General features: G+C 53.8%; 1 protein-coding gene across 1 annotated transcript; it reads left to right on the forward strand.

The window, feature by feature from the left end:
• Window positions 1-1450: 1450 nt before the first annotated feature.
• Window positions 1451-4484, forward strand: SPR (sepiapterin reductase). The gene is made up of 3 exons (XM_074587166.1): window positions 1451-1881; window positions 2715-3005; window positions 3155-4484. Exons 1-3 carry the CDS (start codon window positions 1545-1547, stop codon window positions 3343-3345), a joined length of 819 nt encoding a protein of 272 aa, XP_074443267.1. The 5' UTR covers window positions 1451-1544; the 3' UTR covers window positions 3346-4484.
• The last annotated feature ends 12832 nt before the right edge of the window (window positions 4485-17316 follow it).

Below are 17316 nucleotides of genomic sequence, written 5' to 3' on the forward strand. Positions count from 1 at the left end.
GACAAGGAGCTTAAAAGATACATCACATCATCCTCAATTTGCCTAAATTTCTACAGTGCAAGGTGCATCCTTGGCACAAGTCTCTTTGTTTACTGAGCAGCACAAAAGAGACAATGAGACTTTGGGAGGTATCTTATGGATTTGTAATTTCTCGGCAGCTTTGCCCTCCAGTTCCAGCTCTGGACTGATTTGGTCACCAATTCCCTCCTCCTGATTCTTTATTTTCAGTGAATATTAGCACAAGCAAGTTCTATCAGCTAAAAAAACCTGCTTCCCAGACCCTCAATCCTACTTCTACACCCTTCGCTGTAGCCTGGTAACAGGTCAAATGGAAGAAATGGTCTGCTGGAAGGAAAGTCCAGCAAAATTATGGCCATTTCCAGCTGGCCCAGTTCAGTGTTGAACACAGCTACGTGGGACGGGGTGCGGTGCCAGGCTGGGAGCTGGGGCAAGAAGCATGATGGATGCAGGAGATCGGAGCTGCCAAAATGGGAAGGGGGAAACTGGCAGTCACTAAGGCAAGTTCTGCCATCAAGAAGCTACTTGTGAAAAAAATACACGTTTGCTGTCTTATTTTTTTGCTGATGATCTTAATTTTACTGAATGTGTAAGATTTGCTTTAGCAAAACAAATATCACTCTTGGGTTTTTGCCATACCATGAATTTTTAATGGTTTATTAGAACGCTGGAGGGTTTCATCCCAGTCTGCAACTGCTTAATAGGGCGAAACTCCGCTTCGTTACCTGCTCACGCACCATGGGGGCCATCTGTCCTCAGGATTGAACAGCTGGGAAACCAAGCCCAGCTGCCAACTAATTCCACACAAACCAGGTACCCCTTGCAAAAACCCTCTTTGAAAGTTGTCTGCGCCTTCATGCACAAAGATAGTTATTTTTTAAAAAAGGATTTTAGGACTCTTTGGGATCAGACAGGGCTTTCGCTACCTAATAAACAGCCGGCGCCGAGTGCCAAAAGCAGCGATCGCAGAGGAAAAAGGTGTGAGCAAAGGCTTTGTTAGGGTAAAGCCCAAGAGCAAAAAGTCACAGCGGTGGCCGGCAGCAAAGCGCCAGGGCTGGGGAGGTGCAGGGAGGGGGCGGGATTTACATCCGTGCTGGGGATAAAATATATTTAAAAACCAAAAAAAAAAAGTATTACAAAAATGTAGTGAAAAATGCATTAGAAAAAAAAAAATGTGTTGGAGAAAAACCCCCCAGTGCAGCCGCGCCTTGGTAAGGCAGGGCCGGGCGCTTCCCGGGACCGGGGCCGCGGGACCGGGACCGGGACCGCGACCGCGACCGGGGCCGCAACCCCGGCCCCGCAGCCCCAGTCCCCGCTACTCGCCGGGAGCGGCCGGAGGAGGGCGCGCCGCTCCGACCACGCCCGCAAAGCGGACGTCAGCGGGCCGAGGCGGCGGCGCCGACCAATGGGAACTGGCGGCGGTGCCGGCCCGTTCGGAGCGGCCATTCCCAAAGCGGCGGAGGGGATGAATGGGGCGGATCACGTGGTGAGGCCTGTTGCCACGCCCCCCTCCGCTCGTGGCCGGGATGGAGCCGGGAGCGGGGTCGGGAGCGCAGCCGGTGCCCGGGCGCTGGGGCACGGCCGTCTGCGTGCTGACCGGCGCCTCCCGGGGTTTCGGGCGCAGCCTGGCGCGGCTGCTGGCCCCGCGGCTCGGCGAGGGCTCGGTGCTGCTGCTGCTGGCGCGCTCGGTGGCGCCGCTGGCCGAGCTGGCGGCCGAGCTGCGGGGCGGCGGCGCCGGGTTGCGGGTGGAGTGCGTGGCTGCAGACCTGGGCTGCGAGCAGGGGCTGCGGAGGGCGGCCGCTGCCCTGCGGGAGGTGCTGCCCGCCGCCCCGCCCGGCCGCCTGCTCCTCATCAACAACGCCGGTAATGAGCCCCCCGCTCCCCTCCCCCACCCCCCGGCTCCCTGCCCTCCGCCTCCCCCGGGGCAGCGGGGCTCAGCCCCGGCGAGCCCACCCCTGGTTCTGCAGCGGCCTAGCCAAGGCTTGATCGGCACTTTGGGTGCCAGTAAATAAGTCGTACGGAGTAAATAACCGAAGGAGCAGCAGGGATTTCGCCCTCTCTCGATCTTTTTATTCAAGTAATTAATCTGGGGAGTAGACCAGGGGTGGTTCACCGCTGGGACCACAGTGCTTTGCTGCTCACAAGGTTACTCATGGCACAGGACCAGCTGGCCACCATCCTGTGCCCTCCCACTGCTCTGCTCCCTGAGTACAAACCTTCAGAAAAACTTTTAGCCGTGCCTTGTGGGTGCTTCACTTGCAATCTTTAATGTCGGTTGGCTTTAGTGCCTTTTTTCACCCATTGCCTCTATAAATAAGACCATGTGTTCCAGCAGGTAATAGGTGCTACAGGAGGTGGGTCTTTTACTGACTTGGTCCCAAAAGAGGGACATGCAGGAGAGTGTGTGGTGGCCCATGCGGACATTGTACTTCAGGCTGGAGGTTTGGAGCTCTTTGTTTTGGCAGAGGATTGGCAGGGCAGGTCCACGTCCCATGTCACTGCTCTTGGTTCAGCAGGTGACCAGAAAGAGATGAGCGGAGCTGGGCTGTGCTGAGCTCCTCGTTCTCCTGTGAGACGTTGCTAGAGGTTGGACCAGCAAAACTGCTCACTTTGCATGTGGAAACATAGGAGCAAAAGGGATTTGCTGTGTTGTTGAACCCATCTTTAACTACTCTAAACTCATTTGTCCTTCCTAGGCTCCCTGGGAGATATCTCCAAATCCTTCCTCGACCTCACCGACCCAGATGAGATCAACAGCTACTTTGCCTTCAACGTCACCTCAGCTCTTTGCCTCACCTCCACTGCCCTGCAAGCCTTCGGGAAGCAGCCTGGCTCAAGCAGGACGGTGGTGAACATCTCCTCGCTCTGTGCTGTGAAGCCCTTCAAGAACTGGGCACTGTACTGCAGTGGGAAGGCTTCCCGGGACATGATGTTCCAGGTGCTGGCGCTTGAGGAGCCCGATGTCCGTGTGCTCAACTATGCCCCGGGTGAGGAGGGGAACTCATTAATTGCTATTAATTTTCTCGTGGCTTTGTGGATAAAAGATTCTTGCATCTGAGTCAGATGCAGAGGGAAAATGAGCCCCAGATTTTGCTTTTTCTTTACATGATTTATTTTTTTGTTGCTCTTCCTCCAGGTCCCCTGGACACCGACATGCAGCTCTTGGCCCGGACTAAGACCGGAGACCCTGAGATGCGTCAATATTTCCAAAGCCTGCAGGAGAGCGGGCAGCTGATAGACTGCACCGTGTCAGCCCAGAAGCTGGTGAATCTCCTGGAGGAGGACACCTTCATCTCCGGTGCCCACGTGGATTTCTATGACATCTGAGTTACGCTTTCCTCCTCCTTTGCCTTCCTGCTTTGCTTCCTGCTGAGGCGTGTTGGGTGCCTCTGGTGTGTTTGGTGACCGTGTGTGAGTGCTGGGTGCTGTGCAGCTTTCAAGAGAAGACCTCTAGGTGCCTTATAAATACTCCTAGTGCCCTGATGGGCATGGGAAAAGTTATTGCTTTGCTGTGCTGTAGCTGTTGAGCTCTCCTGGGCATCTGCCGGCAGGAGCAGGGATTTCTTAGCTGCTGGGGATGAGGGAGCAGAGGTGGTTTTTCCAAAGGAATGGGCATGGAGGCTTAAAGCTCTCCTGTGCAGGAGTGTGTGCAAGCCAAAGAGGTACGAAGGCACGCAAGGCCATCTCAGAAAGCCACCCCAGAAGGTCTCAAAGAAGCCAACAGTAGAGTTAGATCTGGGCATCCCTGTGCCTGTCCTCTTTGCCCCTCAGGAGCTGTGTGCTCAGTACCTGAGCAAGTCACCAAAGGGCAAAAGAGCCATTCCTGGGGCCGGAAGATGTGACTGTCATCCCTGAGCCCTGACTGTCTGTCCCCTGTCTCACCAGTGGCTTGTCTAGACTCTCCTGCAGTTCTGGGATCGTCTCTGTGCCAGTTTTGTGCATTAAGATGTGGAGCAAAGCCTGTCCCTGTGTTTTTTACACAAAGGCAATAAATCACCAGGAGGGGGAGCTGGCCATGGAGGTGATGTGAATTCTGGATGCCTGGCTGGGGTCACTAGTTTACATAAACCTGTGCACAAGCGCAGCGTGGGTTAGAGCACATCTGAGACACAGTCCTGAGTTCCTGCCATGCTCCTGTTTGCAGTTTCTGGGTCCAAGCCTGGATCCGGGGCTTGATCTGGGGTTATTCTTTTAAATATTTGTGGGGGTTTATCCTCAATTTTTCATCGGGTTCCAGGAGGCACAGGCGGTTATACACTTGTCCTTCTAGAAGACAGCTGACCTGCAGTGTGTGTTGATACAGGAGAGCTTCTGTGAAGTGCAGTGTCATCCCCTGTGTGCCCTGGGAATGCCCAGTGTCCCTCTGTGCTCAATGACAGCAACCTTCCTGCAGTTCTCTATCTCAACCTTTTATTTCAAATTTTGTCCAAATGGATCTACAATCATTAAAAGTTTCATGTCTGGTCTGGGTCTTCTGCTTTATCTTTAAAAATGGATAAATATTTGGGAGGCTAGGAGGAGAGAACCTGGGTTAAGCCCTGTCTTCATCCAATAAGGCGCCACATGTGCCCGTCCTGTTCTTCCATCTCTGATCCATATCACTAACTGTGTTAACTTAATCCTGTCAAGCTCAAAAAAAAAACCCTTCTCCAGCTACTCTGCAGTTTGGTTTCATCTTTCTTCTGTGCCTGTGAAACTCTGCTGCTCACTATACTGACAACAGGGTTGTTTTGCTGTAGTTTGGCACCTGATGGTGGTGAACGTTGTCTGTGAAACCTGGGCAGACGTGCTGTTACTAAAAATTCCCCATCACCTCACTCTGCATCACTATGGGCTTGTCCCGTCCCCTCTTGGGCAGAAATCCTCCTTTGAGATCTGGCAAATATATAGCACCAGTGCTCAGTGTCCTGCCCCTACAGGGTCTTGCACCGTGCGCTGTCAGGGGCTGGGCAGAAGATAGGTAAGCTCCCCCTCCTCCCCAAAAAGCTCAAGGAGGCCTATATTACAGGAGGAGGTGGGAGGGTCCTGGGGGACAGGGCTGCTGTGGGCACGGGGACCATTTGGTACCAGCTGGGTGGGAGATGCCGATGGGTTATTCAGAGTAAGACACATTAAAAGCCAGGGTATCCAAGGGGGAGTGTGATTTTTGAACTGTGTATTTTTGGACTGTGTATTTGAACAGGCTGCCCAGGGAGGTGATTGAGGCACCGTCCCTGGAGGTATTTAAAAGACGGGTAGACATAGTGCTTAGAGATACAGTTTAGTGATGGTTTTTGTCAGACTTAGGTTGATAGTTGGACTAAATGAGCTGAAAGGTCCCTTCCAACCTAGGCAATTGATTCTATGATTCTATTCTTGCTTGAGATCTGACCACCCTCCAATCACTGGGGTGTATTGGCAACTCTGCGTGTCTTGTTGGAGCATCTGTGTGAGGGGTTGTGGTATCAGAGGTGCCACTTGAAGCCAGGCACTTCAACCCAAACCTCTCTCCCAAGCGAGTATATATATAGGCCATGAATGCTGACTTTAAATAGCAAGGTGTTTGTGTCCTGCTGCACACAAAGTTAATGAAATCATTAATGAAACACTGGATCTGATTCATAGAATGGTTTGGGTTGGAAGGGACCTTCAAAGATCATCTAGTCCGACCCCCCTGCTATGGGCATTTTCCACTATATCAGCTTGCTCAAAGCCCATCCAACCTGACATTCAACACTTCCAAGGATGGGGCATCCACAAGGTCTCTGGGCAACCTGGTCCAGTGTCTCACCCACCCTCACTGTAAAAAATGTCTTCCTTACATCCAATCTAAACCTACCCTTTTTTCAATTTAAAACCCTTACGCTTTGTCCTGTCACTGCAGGCCCTGGTAAAACATCTCTCTCCATCTTTCTTATAAGCCCCCTTTAAGTATTGAAAAGCCACAATAAAGTCTCCCCGGAGACTTCTCTTCTCCAAGCTGAAAAGCTCCAGCTGCCTCAGCCTCTTTCCACAGCAGAGATGTTCTAGGCCCTTTTGTGGCATCCTCTGAACCTGTTCTGACAGGTCCATGTCTGTCTTGTGCTGGGACATGGGTCACTTTTCACTCCCTTTTCTGTCTCCCCTGGTGCCCAGGGACAGCCCACATGCAGCAGGTGCAAAAATCAGTCTCAGTGTCCCGGTCCCTTAAACCAGGAAACTGTACACTTGCTTGAAGAGGGAACTTGTTGCCAACATCAAGCACATACCAAGTGTGAATCCTATGGCTGGAGTGACATATGCTTGTGGCTCACACTGCTGAATTTTGCTGGTGAAGCAGCCACGTGCTCAAAGTTCAATGGAGTAAGTTTGTCTTCAGCTCAGCCACTCATCACTTGACTGTGCTCCAAGCTCTAGTCTGGATGTTTTATTTTCAGGGGTTTCATCCCCTTGGACTCATTGCCTGTGTGTTTAGGTGTTTGTCATCTCTCTGTAACCCCCAGGGACAAAACAAGTTTGTGCCTCCCAGCCCAGGAGCAGAGCTCTGCCGAGGGAGAAATGTCGTGATGCTTTCAGGGCATTCCCTGGGTACCAGCATCCTTGGGTACCAGCATTCCTTACCCAGGGAGAAATGCCAGTGATGCTTTCAGGGCATCCCCTGGATACCAGCATCCCCTCCTCAGGAAGTGGGCTCAGTTCCTGTCCCCCATGGGTCTGGAAAACATCTGTTCACCCATAGGTGCTACGAGACACAATGGCAAAACGATATGAAATATTTTTTTTCCCTTTTCTAGCATTTTCTGTGACCAGCTGAGGGCGTACCGAGACCGAATAACGGACACCAGCCAGAGCAGACAGTCCAGAGGGTGAGACAGCATTGGTGCCTCTGGAAAAGCAACGGGCTGTTTGGCGGGGATGGAGCGGGATGCAAGCTCAGGCTTCCCTCCTACCTTTGCACCGTCTCATCACAGGTCCCTGCAGTGACTGATTTTCTTTAATTAAGGCTCCATGTCCTGGAGCCATGGGACCATGCCGGAGGTTCAATTGGGAGAAAAAGGAGTATTCATAAAAAAAAAAAAAGAAGTTGTTTTGAGATCTCCTAGTTTCAGAGACAGGAGCTCACAGCTCACCTGTCAAAGCATATGTGATGGAGGTAACGTGCCTGGCCCTAGGGGAGCCCCAATATTTGGGCAGTGCTCTCCCATGGGCTAAGGATGAACCGTGCGGCTGGAGGAAGTCACCGCAACAGGAGCCGTCACCTCCTCCATCCCAGACAGGAGCCATAGGCTCCGTTCTCCCTGACAGGGGTAAAGCGGGGCTTGTTAAACTCAAAATCCTACTTAGTACAGGGGGGAGTCCCTGCAAGTGGGTCTGCCTCCCTGCCAGCCCCTCCACCACCCTGCCTTCCCACCCTGCCTCCTGCAGTGAAATACCGTGGAGGGCATTTTACCCCTTTTTTTCCCTTTTTTTGCCTTTGCTTTTTCCTTCGCATCTCATCCCTGGCGCACAGTGCTAGAGGTCGTGGCAGCCCCAGGAAGGGCTGTGCAGCCCTGCTCTCCCAGCACAAGGCTCCTGTGGGACAGTCAGCCCCTCCCTGCTCCCCTCTTACTCTCAGCTCATGTGCTTACAAGAAAAGCAATTTACTCGCTGCTTGGGGGAAAGCCGTGGGACGGACGTGCTGCTAGCGCTGGGCCCTTCCTGGCTGCAGTGATTTCTGTAATGGGTGGATGTTGGTGAAGGCGTGATGTCTCCCTGGTAAACAGGGGAAGACAAGGCTGGAGCACGAGCTGCGCAGTTGCCTCCCTGTGGAAGATCCCTATTAAAGTGCTATAGAAAGCCCCTGCGATGGCCTCGATAGCAGTTTGGGGTATGAAGGAAAGTGTGTGTGCAATACCTAGGGGTGACACCACCACAGCAACCGACCCCAGGTCCTCAGGGGACCTTCCCCAGCCCCCTCTCCATGCTGGGGAGGCACACTGGGTCCTTTGTGCTGTGATGAAATGCGGGGAACCAGGTCATGAAAGGAGGCAAAGTCACTGCTGGGTTTTGTTTCTGCATGTGTGACTAGGTCCCCAGGATGGCAGCAAGGGTGAGCCTGCTAAATCCCCCCCAAAGCCTCCCAAATTAAAACTGGTGTGCACCCAATGACCTCCCAAATCTCGTCCACTGACCTGGTCTGCCCCTGGCTCAGTGGGGCAAGAGGCTGCAGCCAGGTCCCTCTGCCCCTTATTTAAGGTCTCTCAGCAGAGGGAAAAAGAATAACTTTTTTTTCACATCCAGTGGCCAGAAATGCTGAGTACGGGCCTTTCGTCCAGTACGCTGAGTGCTCAGCGAGCTCCTCGCTCGCAAACAAGCAGCCACCTCTGGACACGAGGCCAAAGGTAAATGAGATGGTCCTCTGGCAATGGTGCTCCCAGGGGGGGAGGAAGGTCTGGTAGTGCCCACACTTCCCACCCAGGGACCCCCATCCTGCATGCAGAGACCCCCGAGATGCCCATGGAGATACCCAAGCCATGCACATGGCACGGAGTTAATATGGGGGGTACCTGAGATGAGGGGGGCACACAACCAACCATCCCAAAGCCTCCCAGTTCTCTATGCGACAAGTCAGGAGCTTTGCAGGGTCTTCTCAGGGCCATGGCTGGGATTTGGTGGATGTTCACCAAGCCTGAGAGGGATAGAACAACAAACATCTTTCTCCTGAGCTGGCATGGTTCTCACCAACTCTTCTCCCTGAGACTGAACGCTTGCTCATGCATCCTCCTGCCTGTAACTCTTCACACTCCTCACCCTCAGCCTGCTGACTTGCTTCTGTTCTTCTCCCCTCTATGCTGTCCTCTCGTTTTGGTGGCCTTAGTGTTAAGCAAGGAGAAGGACCAGCTCCAGGCTGGACATGTTTCCTGGAGCAGCCATTTAATGTGTAACAAGGGACCCATTGGTCCAGCAAGGAGAGATGACAGATTAACCCAGTTTAGAGCCAAAGAGCAGTGGGTTTGCTGGTAAACTGTCCTGTTCCTGCGATCTTGAAATGCCTTTAATGAGTTATTATTTAGTCTGCTAATGGGGGGACATTGCAGAAATGATCTGTGATTAATTAAACCATCTTTATCCAGCACGAGCAGAGGAGCTGGGACAAGCACTGGATCCCTGGCTTCAGCATCACTCCTGGCGCTGCCCTGCACCCACCAGTTTCACCAGTGGTTGAACCAGGTCCTGCAGACCAACAACAATTTCCACGCCAGTGGGAAAGAACTGCCAGAAATAGGAAGTTTTCCATTTTTTCATGCAGCACCTCAAAGCCAGACTTTGTCCAGTTTGTCGCTGGCCTGTGTGGGATGCAGCCTCCTTCCCTGAATATCAAGTGCCAAGCCCGAGGCAGACTGTGGCTGAGCTGCTCCTGTGACCCCCCGGGATTTGGGGACACCGGACGGTCTCAACATCAGCTGCTCCCTGTCCCCTTTCCTTCAGCAGAGCCACTGGTTCAGATCAGGGCATCCATCCTCCTCCTCCTCCATGGCCTATCCTGCGCCACCTCTGCTGACCATCATTCTCCACCTGGCCTTGAAACCCTCCTGTGCCAATTGCCCAGCCCTTCCCTGAGCACTGAATAATCCCAGCAGATCCTGGTCCTTCCCATTAGGATGCTGGGGGACTCTGGCACATGCTCAGCACCTGGGTTTAGATCAGGAAGGATGAGCAAGTTGTGCTGCACCTGCTGCTCGCAGCCCCCCATCCCATGTGGGATCCCACAGGAAACCCAGAGCGGCTCTTTCCTTAGGCATCTCACATCACGCAGCCAGCAGCGTGGCCTCACCCTCCCCATGCCACCGCCGGCAAAGCTGCCGCCGAGGCACCGCGGCGAGGCCGGGAGCCGCATTCACATTCCTGCCGCGAGCACACTTGTCAGCCGAGCTGTCAGCCGCTCCCGTAATAGGGCCACGGCGGTCACTCGTGTTGGGAGTAAACACAGCCGAATCTGAGAAAACAAGAGCAGAGCTGAGCTCGGGTGCTTCCAGCAAGGCTGCAAAGTATCAGCGCACTCAGGGGAGGATGCCCAGCCTCCCCCCAGCCTCTCCGTCACCCCCCACTGTGAACCCCGAAAAGCCCCCGGGAAGGATGCTCTGCGGCAGCAGTCATCCCCAGCATCACAGGGGTACAGGGATGTGGTCAGCGGCTCCCGGAAGGAGACACTTGGGGACCTGGGATTAATAAATTAGTTGTTTGCTGGCATCAGAGCTGGTGCATGGGATAGATGGGGAAGCCCTGGCCTGGAACTGCTTGGGGACACAAGGTGATGCAGCCACAGGTCTGTGATTTCTAGCAGAAACCCACCCCCAGCTTTGGCTGGAGGAAAAGCACTTTTTTCTTTTTCTTTTTTACTAAAAAAATGGCATTTTGCACGTGCCAGAGCTGCCTTGAGTCTGATGGAACCTGTTTGGAGAGAGGGTCCAGCCTCCTTGCCAGCATCTGCTCAGGTGCCCTCCACCCCCGGGCACCTCCTGCCACCTCCAGCAGTTTCACCAGCGCTGGAGGGGACACCTCAGCTGGGTGAGACAAATGCAGGCTTTGCACTGGCCCCAGATGCGCAGGGAGGGTCAGGAGGTGTTTGCGTGGGGGCCGGGGGACTCGTCAGGGCAACAGCAAGGAGGAGGAGGAGCAGCAGCCCCGTGAATAATTAGCGCTGGCTTATTTGTTTTGCACTAGTCCTCCAACTCCTAAACCCTCCCCGCAACAAAGGGATGGCCGGCCTGAAAAGCCGAGGATTTAGGACAAAGAAGGGGCCAGGAGCGGAGCGGGGTGGCCGAGGGGGCGATGCAGCTTCGGGGCAGAGTGGGATGCAGACCCTGCCGTGCCGATGGATGCCTGGTCGGGCCGTGATGCCCATTGCATGGTGCCAAGCGCTCCATCCCTACCTCCTCAAATTCAGGGCTTGCTTCTTACCCTTCTCTAGCCCAGCAGCTTCCCAGTGCTGGGCGTGGTTTCTTCCCATCCAGAAATGCTAAAAAGCTGAAAACACCATGAAATATTTTCTCCCATCAGGGAGGGGAGAGGGCAGCTATTATCCTCATCCAAACCAAACCCGAAATGTTGGGGTCACTCTGCCTTTGAAATCTCCCGCGGCCTTTCTTCCCATTAAACCATCTCCCGGCTCAGCTCAGAAGTTTCTTCCCCGCCCCCTTTTTTTTTTTTTTTTTTAATTTAATAATAAAGCATCTCAGATCTCCGAGTTGCAACTCATCTCACACCTAAGCGAGATTGCGTTTTGCACAAGCCTTTCAGCTGTTTTCTCAATCTCTCCTCTGTCTCATTCTCAATTCAGGCAGTTGCTATAGGTATGTTTTAATCCCCAGCATGGTAGATTTTAATTAGTCTTTGTACAGATGGCCAATTAACATTCATTACTTTTGCCTTGAGCGATTAATTATGAGTTTGGATAGAATGGGAGATGGAGACAGAGGAAAGATGGGCAGGTGAATAAAAAAGGGGATTTTAATCAGAGTTTGGGATTTTTTTTTTCTTCTTATTTATATATATATACACACATGCAGAAAGAGGAGAGAAGAGAAAAGTGGCAGCACAGTGCAAGTTACAGTCCTCCTGAACTGCTTCCAGTCCCAGAGCCACAGGGATGGGCTCCAATGGGGTCTCCGGCTGGTGACGCTGTGGGACGTGGGGGCTGCAGTCCAGCCAAGCCCCATCGCAGGGATGGGGAAACTGAGGCAGGGAGCGCTGGGGTGGTATGCAGCTCCCTGGGCACAGCCGGGCACCTGGTCTGGAAATCAGTACCCCGGGCCGGATTCAGGTGCCTGGGTATCACGGTTTGGGGATTGTAACGGTGTTGGGGATGGCTGAGGGAGCGGTGACACAGTGCCACCTTCTCCTGGGTGAACCCGCGTAGCGGTGTGCAGGATGGGGCCTATAATTCTCCCCATGCAACACCCGTTGACACGTCGCTAATTCTTCCTAATTGATTTTTCACGCTGGCAGGAGGGAGACGGTGACATCCAACAACAGAGCCCTGATGTCGGGCTTTCTACTCCATGAAAGGGGCTGGCACCCTCCCCCCAGAGCCCACATACTTCTCCCCGGCCCGGGTAGCCATGGTGAGACATTGCCCAAATCCTTTCACCGCCGTGCCGCTGGAGGCTGGCGATGCTCTGCGTCGCCTGTGCCAGCCCGCTCGTGGAAGCTATTTTCGAGCACGCAGGCAAGCCGGCAGGGAAAATTAAAATAGCAAAAGCCCCCGGGGCCATATCCTGCCCTGGTTCCTTGGCGGAGGGGCGGCACCCACGCTTTGTGCCACCCCAACACGTGTGAACCGGCAGCAGGTTCTGGATTTGGCGTTTCTGGGTTATTTTGGTGGCAGGCGAGGTGTGCGCGCAGTGGGGAGAGAGCAGGGGGGGCTGGAGGGGAGGCGGGTAAGGGCCAAATCCTGCTCCCTCCTGGGGAGCCTCCCTCCACGGCAGGCGGGCCCAGAAGCGAGGAGTAGTGTAAGTTTGCTGCGTGGCAGGATCTGTCCTGCGGGACTTGGAGGGCTGCTCACGGCGCCGCTGGCTGGGGATTTACACCCATTCTGTTGAAATCTGGGGATTTCTTTTTTAGCGCGTTTTTTACATTTTGGCCCCAAACCTCGAGATTGGCACTTCCCCGCAGCACAACAACTTTTCTTAAATCAGCCGCTCAGGCGATGGAGGGGGGTGTCCAGATCCCTCCCTGCGTGGCAGGGGTGAGGCTGCTGCGCTCCGTACCCACGGCATGGCTGGTAGATATGCCACCTGCATCCCAGCATGGCCCTTGGGTTGATCTGCCACCTGCATCCTGGCGTGGATGGCTGGATGTGCTGCCCGCGTCCCAGCACGGTCGCTGTGTGGATATGCCACCTGCACCCTGGCATGGTCCCTGGGTGAACGTGCCACCTGTGTCCCAGCATGGTCCCTGGCAGGATGGACGTGCCACCTGCATCCTGGCATGGGTGGGTGGATGTGCTACCTGCATCCCAGCACGGTCCCTGGGTGGGTGGCCACCCCGGGCAGCGCAGGTGGCCGAGCCCATGAGGATTCACTCCCAAGGGTGCTGGAGCACTGGCTCAGCTCATCCCACTTGTAGGCCAGTGAGACTGCACAGAGCTCTGGGGAGCAGGCGGGTACCCCAGAGCATCAAAACAATGCTGGGCACCCACCCCAGGGGACCCTACCAGTGCAAACACCTCTCTTCCACGCTCATGAGCTGGATCCAGCCTCTGCAACCTGCGGGATGGAGCAGGGCCTTGGCCGCACCATACTCACCAGCAAACACCCAGTTTAGCAGGGTTTTTTTTTTTCAGCGGAAATACAGATGGGACCTTCAGGAGCTGATGGTCCCCACTGCCTTGAAGGGCAACCAAAACCCCACACACCAACTCGGGCTTCCTCTTGAGTGGGGAAGAGGAGGCCGGGAGCATGGGCGCCTCCGTACGGCACCGTCCCCACCTGCAGAGCGGTGGCAGGGTATGGCCCTCTCTAAGTATACGCCATTGAAATGTGCACATTTCCTAAAAGCAATATGGAACAGCTAAATATACTGCTCACAAATCTGTTTACACTAATAATGGCTGGGAGCCTGCCATCCATATGACTGCAAGGAACCATTGATTCAACATAAATTAACTGAAAATTACTTGCGAGAGGGAGAAACTCGCGGCATTTTATATTTAATCTTTTTTTCCCCTTGTCCTTTTTTTTTTTTTTCCCACACACACTGGGGAAGGGGGAAGTGCGGACACATTGGCACCTCCGCTACCAACAGCCATGGCTGCATTTGGCAGCAGGTCCGCTCTTTCCTCACCGGCCCCTCTCTCCATGCGCAGAAATGGGGACCGGGATACCCAGCGAGCTGGGATTTTCCATCCCAGCGCCGGGGACTCGAGCTGCCGCCAGGGCTAAATGAACACAATATTTACCCGTTTTCCAAGAAACGGCAACGGAGACGGAAGGGTCCGAGTCATTATTTTGGCGCGGGCAGATTGTTAACTTGTTTAAATTTAAAAAAAAGGGGAAAAAAAGGAGAAAAAAACCCACCAGAATTGGCAGCTCCTTGCGTATTAGTCGAAATGCTGCAGACTTGGCTCCCGCTCACCTCCGCAACATAATGTTAAATGGCATCAAGACAGTATATCAGTCATTTACATATGTTGCTTATAGACGCCAAACTTATTAACACAATAAAACTGCTGCTAAGAAGCTTTCCTGCCTATTTTTCTCCTGGAGAATGTCAGTGTTGGAAGCACCTAGCTGCCTCGTATGGAAACACCCAGGGTTGCCTTTCATATGGCACCCAGGAAAATAAATATATGAATCAGCCAGGGTCCCCCTCCGACCACTTCCAAAGCAAAGCAGGAGGAAGATTCACTGATTCAGAGTGCCGTGCATCGGAGGAGACCGCCAGCACCCAGCCCACCCAGCAGCACCCTGCGAGCCCGGGCATCCCCCCGGCACGCTGCCTCCCAGGACAGGCAGCTGGGCGGGATAGGATGGCTTCACCCCGGGACTGGCTTTAAACATTTAAACTCCCCTGACTCTGAGGTTTCCCCAGCTCCCTGTCCTCCCTGCGAGGTCTGGAAATGCTGGAAGGGGGACCCTGGCTGATTCATATATTTATTTTCCTGAGTGCCATATGAAAAGCAACCCTGGGTGTTTCCATAGGAGGCGGCTAGGTGCTTCCAACACTGATGCTCTCTGTGCAGGAAAGGAGGCAGGAAAGCTTCTTAGCAGCAGTTTTATTGTGTTAATAAGTTTGGCGTCTATAAGCAACATATGTAAGCCGCTGATACACCGTCTTGATGCCATTTAACGGTTTGTGGTGGAGGTGAGCGGGAGCCAAGTCTGCTGATCTCCCCTAATATAATGCTGGGTGGTCCCTACAGGGTTTTGGGGGGAGTCTCCCAGCATCCATGCAGGGATGGCTTCTCTCCCCACCATGACACTGAAGCCATTGCACCTTTCCCCACCCCTGCGATGGTGCAATCTTGCAGGGGATGTTGCTTTCTTTGCCCGCTGGGGCAAGGCTGGCGTGAGCCCGGGGGCGGTCTGACGTAGAGGTCACGCTCTGGTGCCACCCGAGGGAGGACCCAAACCCTCCCCAGGGCTGGAGGCATAATTTCCTGTGTCGAAATTTCCCAAGCTCTCCTAGAAAGACATTTTTGCTGCAGGGATGACTCTGCCATGCATGGAAGAGTGTTCATAAAAGTGACATCCTATAGCCCTGGAGTACATGGTGGGACATTAGCTGGGAGACCAGTCTTCATCCCCAGAACCAGTGGGAAGGGTTGGGTGAACCCAAACACCTGGGCCGAGCCCTTCCTCACACTGTCAGGGGTATAAACCTGCAAAAACATCCCCAGGAATCACAGTTCTAAAGCACAGAGCTCCTGGACACAGCATCCTGAGGACGTGTAAAGGCTGGGATCAGGGATGAAGGAGACGTCCACTCCCAGGCAGGACATGGCAGAACCATGCACCCATGGCTGCTGCCACCCTGGGGACCAGGATGACAAACTAAGAACAGCAGTTTGGGTTTTCTCCCGGTGGCTGGGGGGGGGCTGGATTGCACCCCTTGCTACAGAGAAGGGCTTGGGGGCCACAACGACCCCCACAGCTCTGTTCCCTGATGCCGTACCTGCTGCCAGCCCAGCAGGTCCCCAAGGAGGATTGCATCCCCTACCTGCACGGCAGGTGATGTCACCTGCAGAGCTGTGCATGCTGTCAGTGCCTGCAACATCAGTGCTGTTTCGACAAGTCATGTCGCAAGCAGAAGATGCAGATGCTGCCCCCAAACTGTGTGTTTCAGTACTGCTGCCCTCCGTGGGCCTCAGTGTGGATGAACCAGCTCATCGCCCCACTCAACCTGTGGGCAAAAAGGGGACATAGGGTCCCCAAGGTCAGGCATAAGGTCAGGGGAAAGGTTCCCATGTGCCCAACCTCTGCACATCACTTTCAACTAATGAATTTCAATGACTTCCCCCAAAGCCATGGTCCTATGGGACCACCTTGATGAGCAGAAATGGCTGGAGCAATCTCTGTCCCAGGTGTGGGTGCAGCCTCAGTGCCAGGACAGGCATTGCCACCCGTGGCCGAGGGTACTGCAGCTTTCTGAAAGGCTTTATCAGGGCTGTGGGCACCTGCACAATCATCTGGAGGTGTTTCAGGACTTGAAGATGATCCTTTCTGGAGCTGGGGCTTTAAATGTCTACAAGGAGATGGATGTAAAATCCTGTTTGCTTTGCAAGTGCAAGCCACCGAAGTCACAGCTGGGTCCATATCAAATGGTCTTCAGGATCTCCTACCTCTGAGAGCTCACCCAACGCAGGAGCAGTAGGAGCCTGGGCATGATGAGGACCTGGGAAGATCTTTTCTCATCACTTTTTGTGTAGTTTTGCACAAGCCTTTTGGCTTTCATGCCTTTCCTGCCTCACCTCCCAGTCTGAGAATGTCAGAAGCCCACCAGCACCCATCCCACCAGAGCCAATGTGCAGGTTTTCTGTACCAACATAGTAGTCAGGCTACACTGGAGAGGCAAGGGTGGATGCAGCACCCATGGAAAAGCCAGTGTGGGCATTGTGTAGGCAGGTGAAGACCCAGCAGCATCTTTCTTTGGTTGACTGACCTCTTCCAGCCCATGGCTATGTGAGCTGTGTGGCTTCCTGTTCCTGGGTTCAGTGGTGGTATCGTCCCTCAATATCAGCCTGGCTCCACAGACTAAAGCTATCTCCCACCTGTCCTTGTGAATGTGCATATCTACCACCATCCCCACCATTCCCATGGCACCTTCATCCATCTAGCCATCCACCCATCCATCCATCTACCATCAATAAATCAGTTGACAAAACCACCTTAAAAAAAGGAGACTGAGGGAGATGAGATGAATAACCCACTGAAGCCCACTGGGTTGTGTAAGGTCAGTTTTTTCCCATCCAGCATATCCCTGAACCAAGTGAAATTAAAAAAAAAAAAAAAAAAAAAACCAAAGCAGCAGGAAAGCGGGATCAGCCTGGGACAGGCAGGGTCCGCACCTCCTCATCCCCACAACCCAAAATACAGCCCCATTCCTCCCTTCTTCACTTCGGGGCCACACTTGAAGGATGATAAGAAATCCAGGCTGGGCAAGGAGCTGTGCCCATGGGAAGAGCAGGTGGGAGAGGTTAGGAGGAAATGATCCAGCACTTTGAAGTCTGGTCAACTTTTAACATCCCGGCAAGCCATGCCCGTGGCCACGCTCCGGGGCCCGGGGCCTGATTTTCCACATTCTGCCCTTTGATGCTGGAGGCCGATGTGTTACAGATTAACGAGACGGGGGGGATGGACT

This window comes from Larus michahellis, chromosome 5, assembly GCF_964199755.1.
Source record: "Larus michahellis chromosome 5, bLarMic1.1, whole genome shotgun sequence".
NCBI classification, from domain to species: Eukaryota; Metazoa; Chordata; class Aves; order Charadriiformes; family Laridae; genus Larus; species Larus michahellis.

Bases quoted from the DNA above. Each gene is read 5' to 3' on its own strand.
- SPR (XM_074587166.1), top strand. From the start codon at position 1,545: ATGGAGCCGGGAGCGGGGTCGGGAGCGCAGCCGGTGCCCGGGCGCTGG. The intron at 1,882-2,714 runs GTAATGAGCCCC...TGTCCTTCCTAG, and splicing joins GCTCCTCATCAACAACGCCG to GCTCCCTGGGAGATATCTCC. The intron at 3,006-3,154 runs GTGAGGAGGGGA...CTCTTCCTCCAG, and splicing joins TGTGCTCAACTATGCCCCGG to GTCCCCTGGACACCGACATG.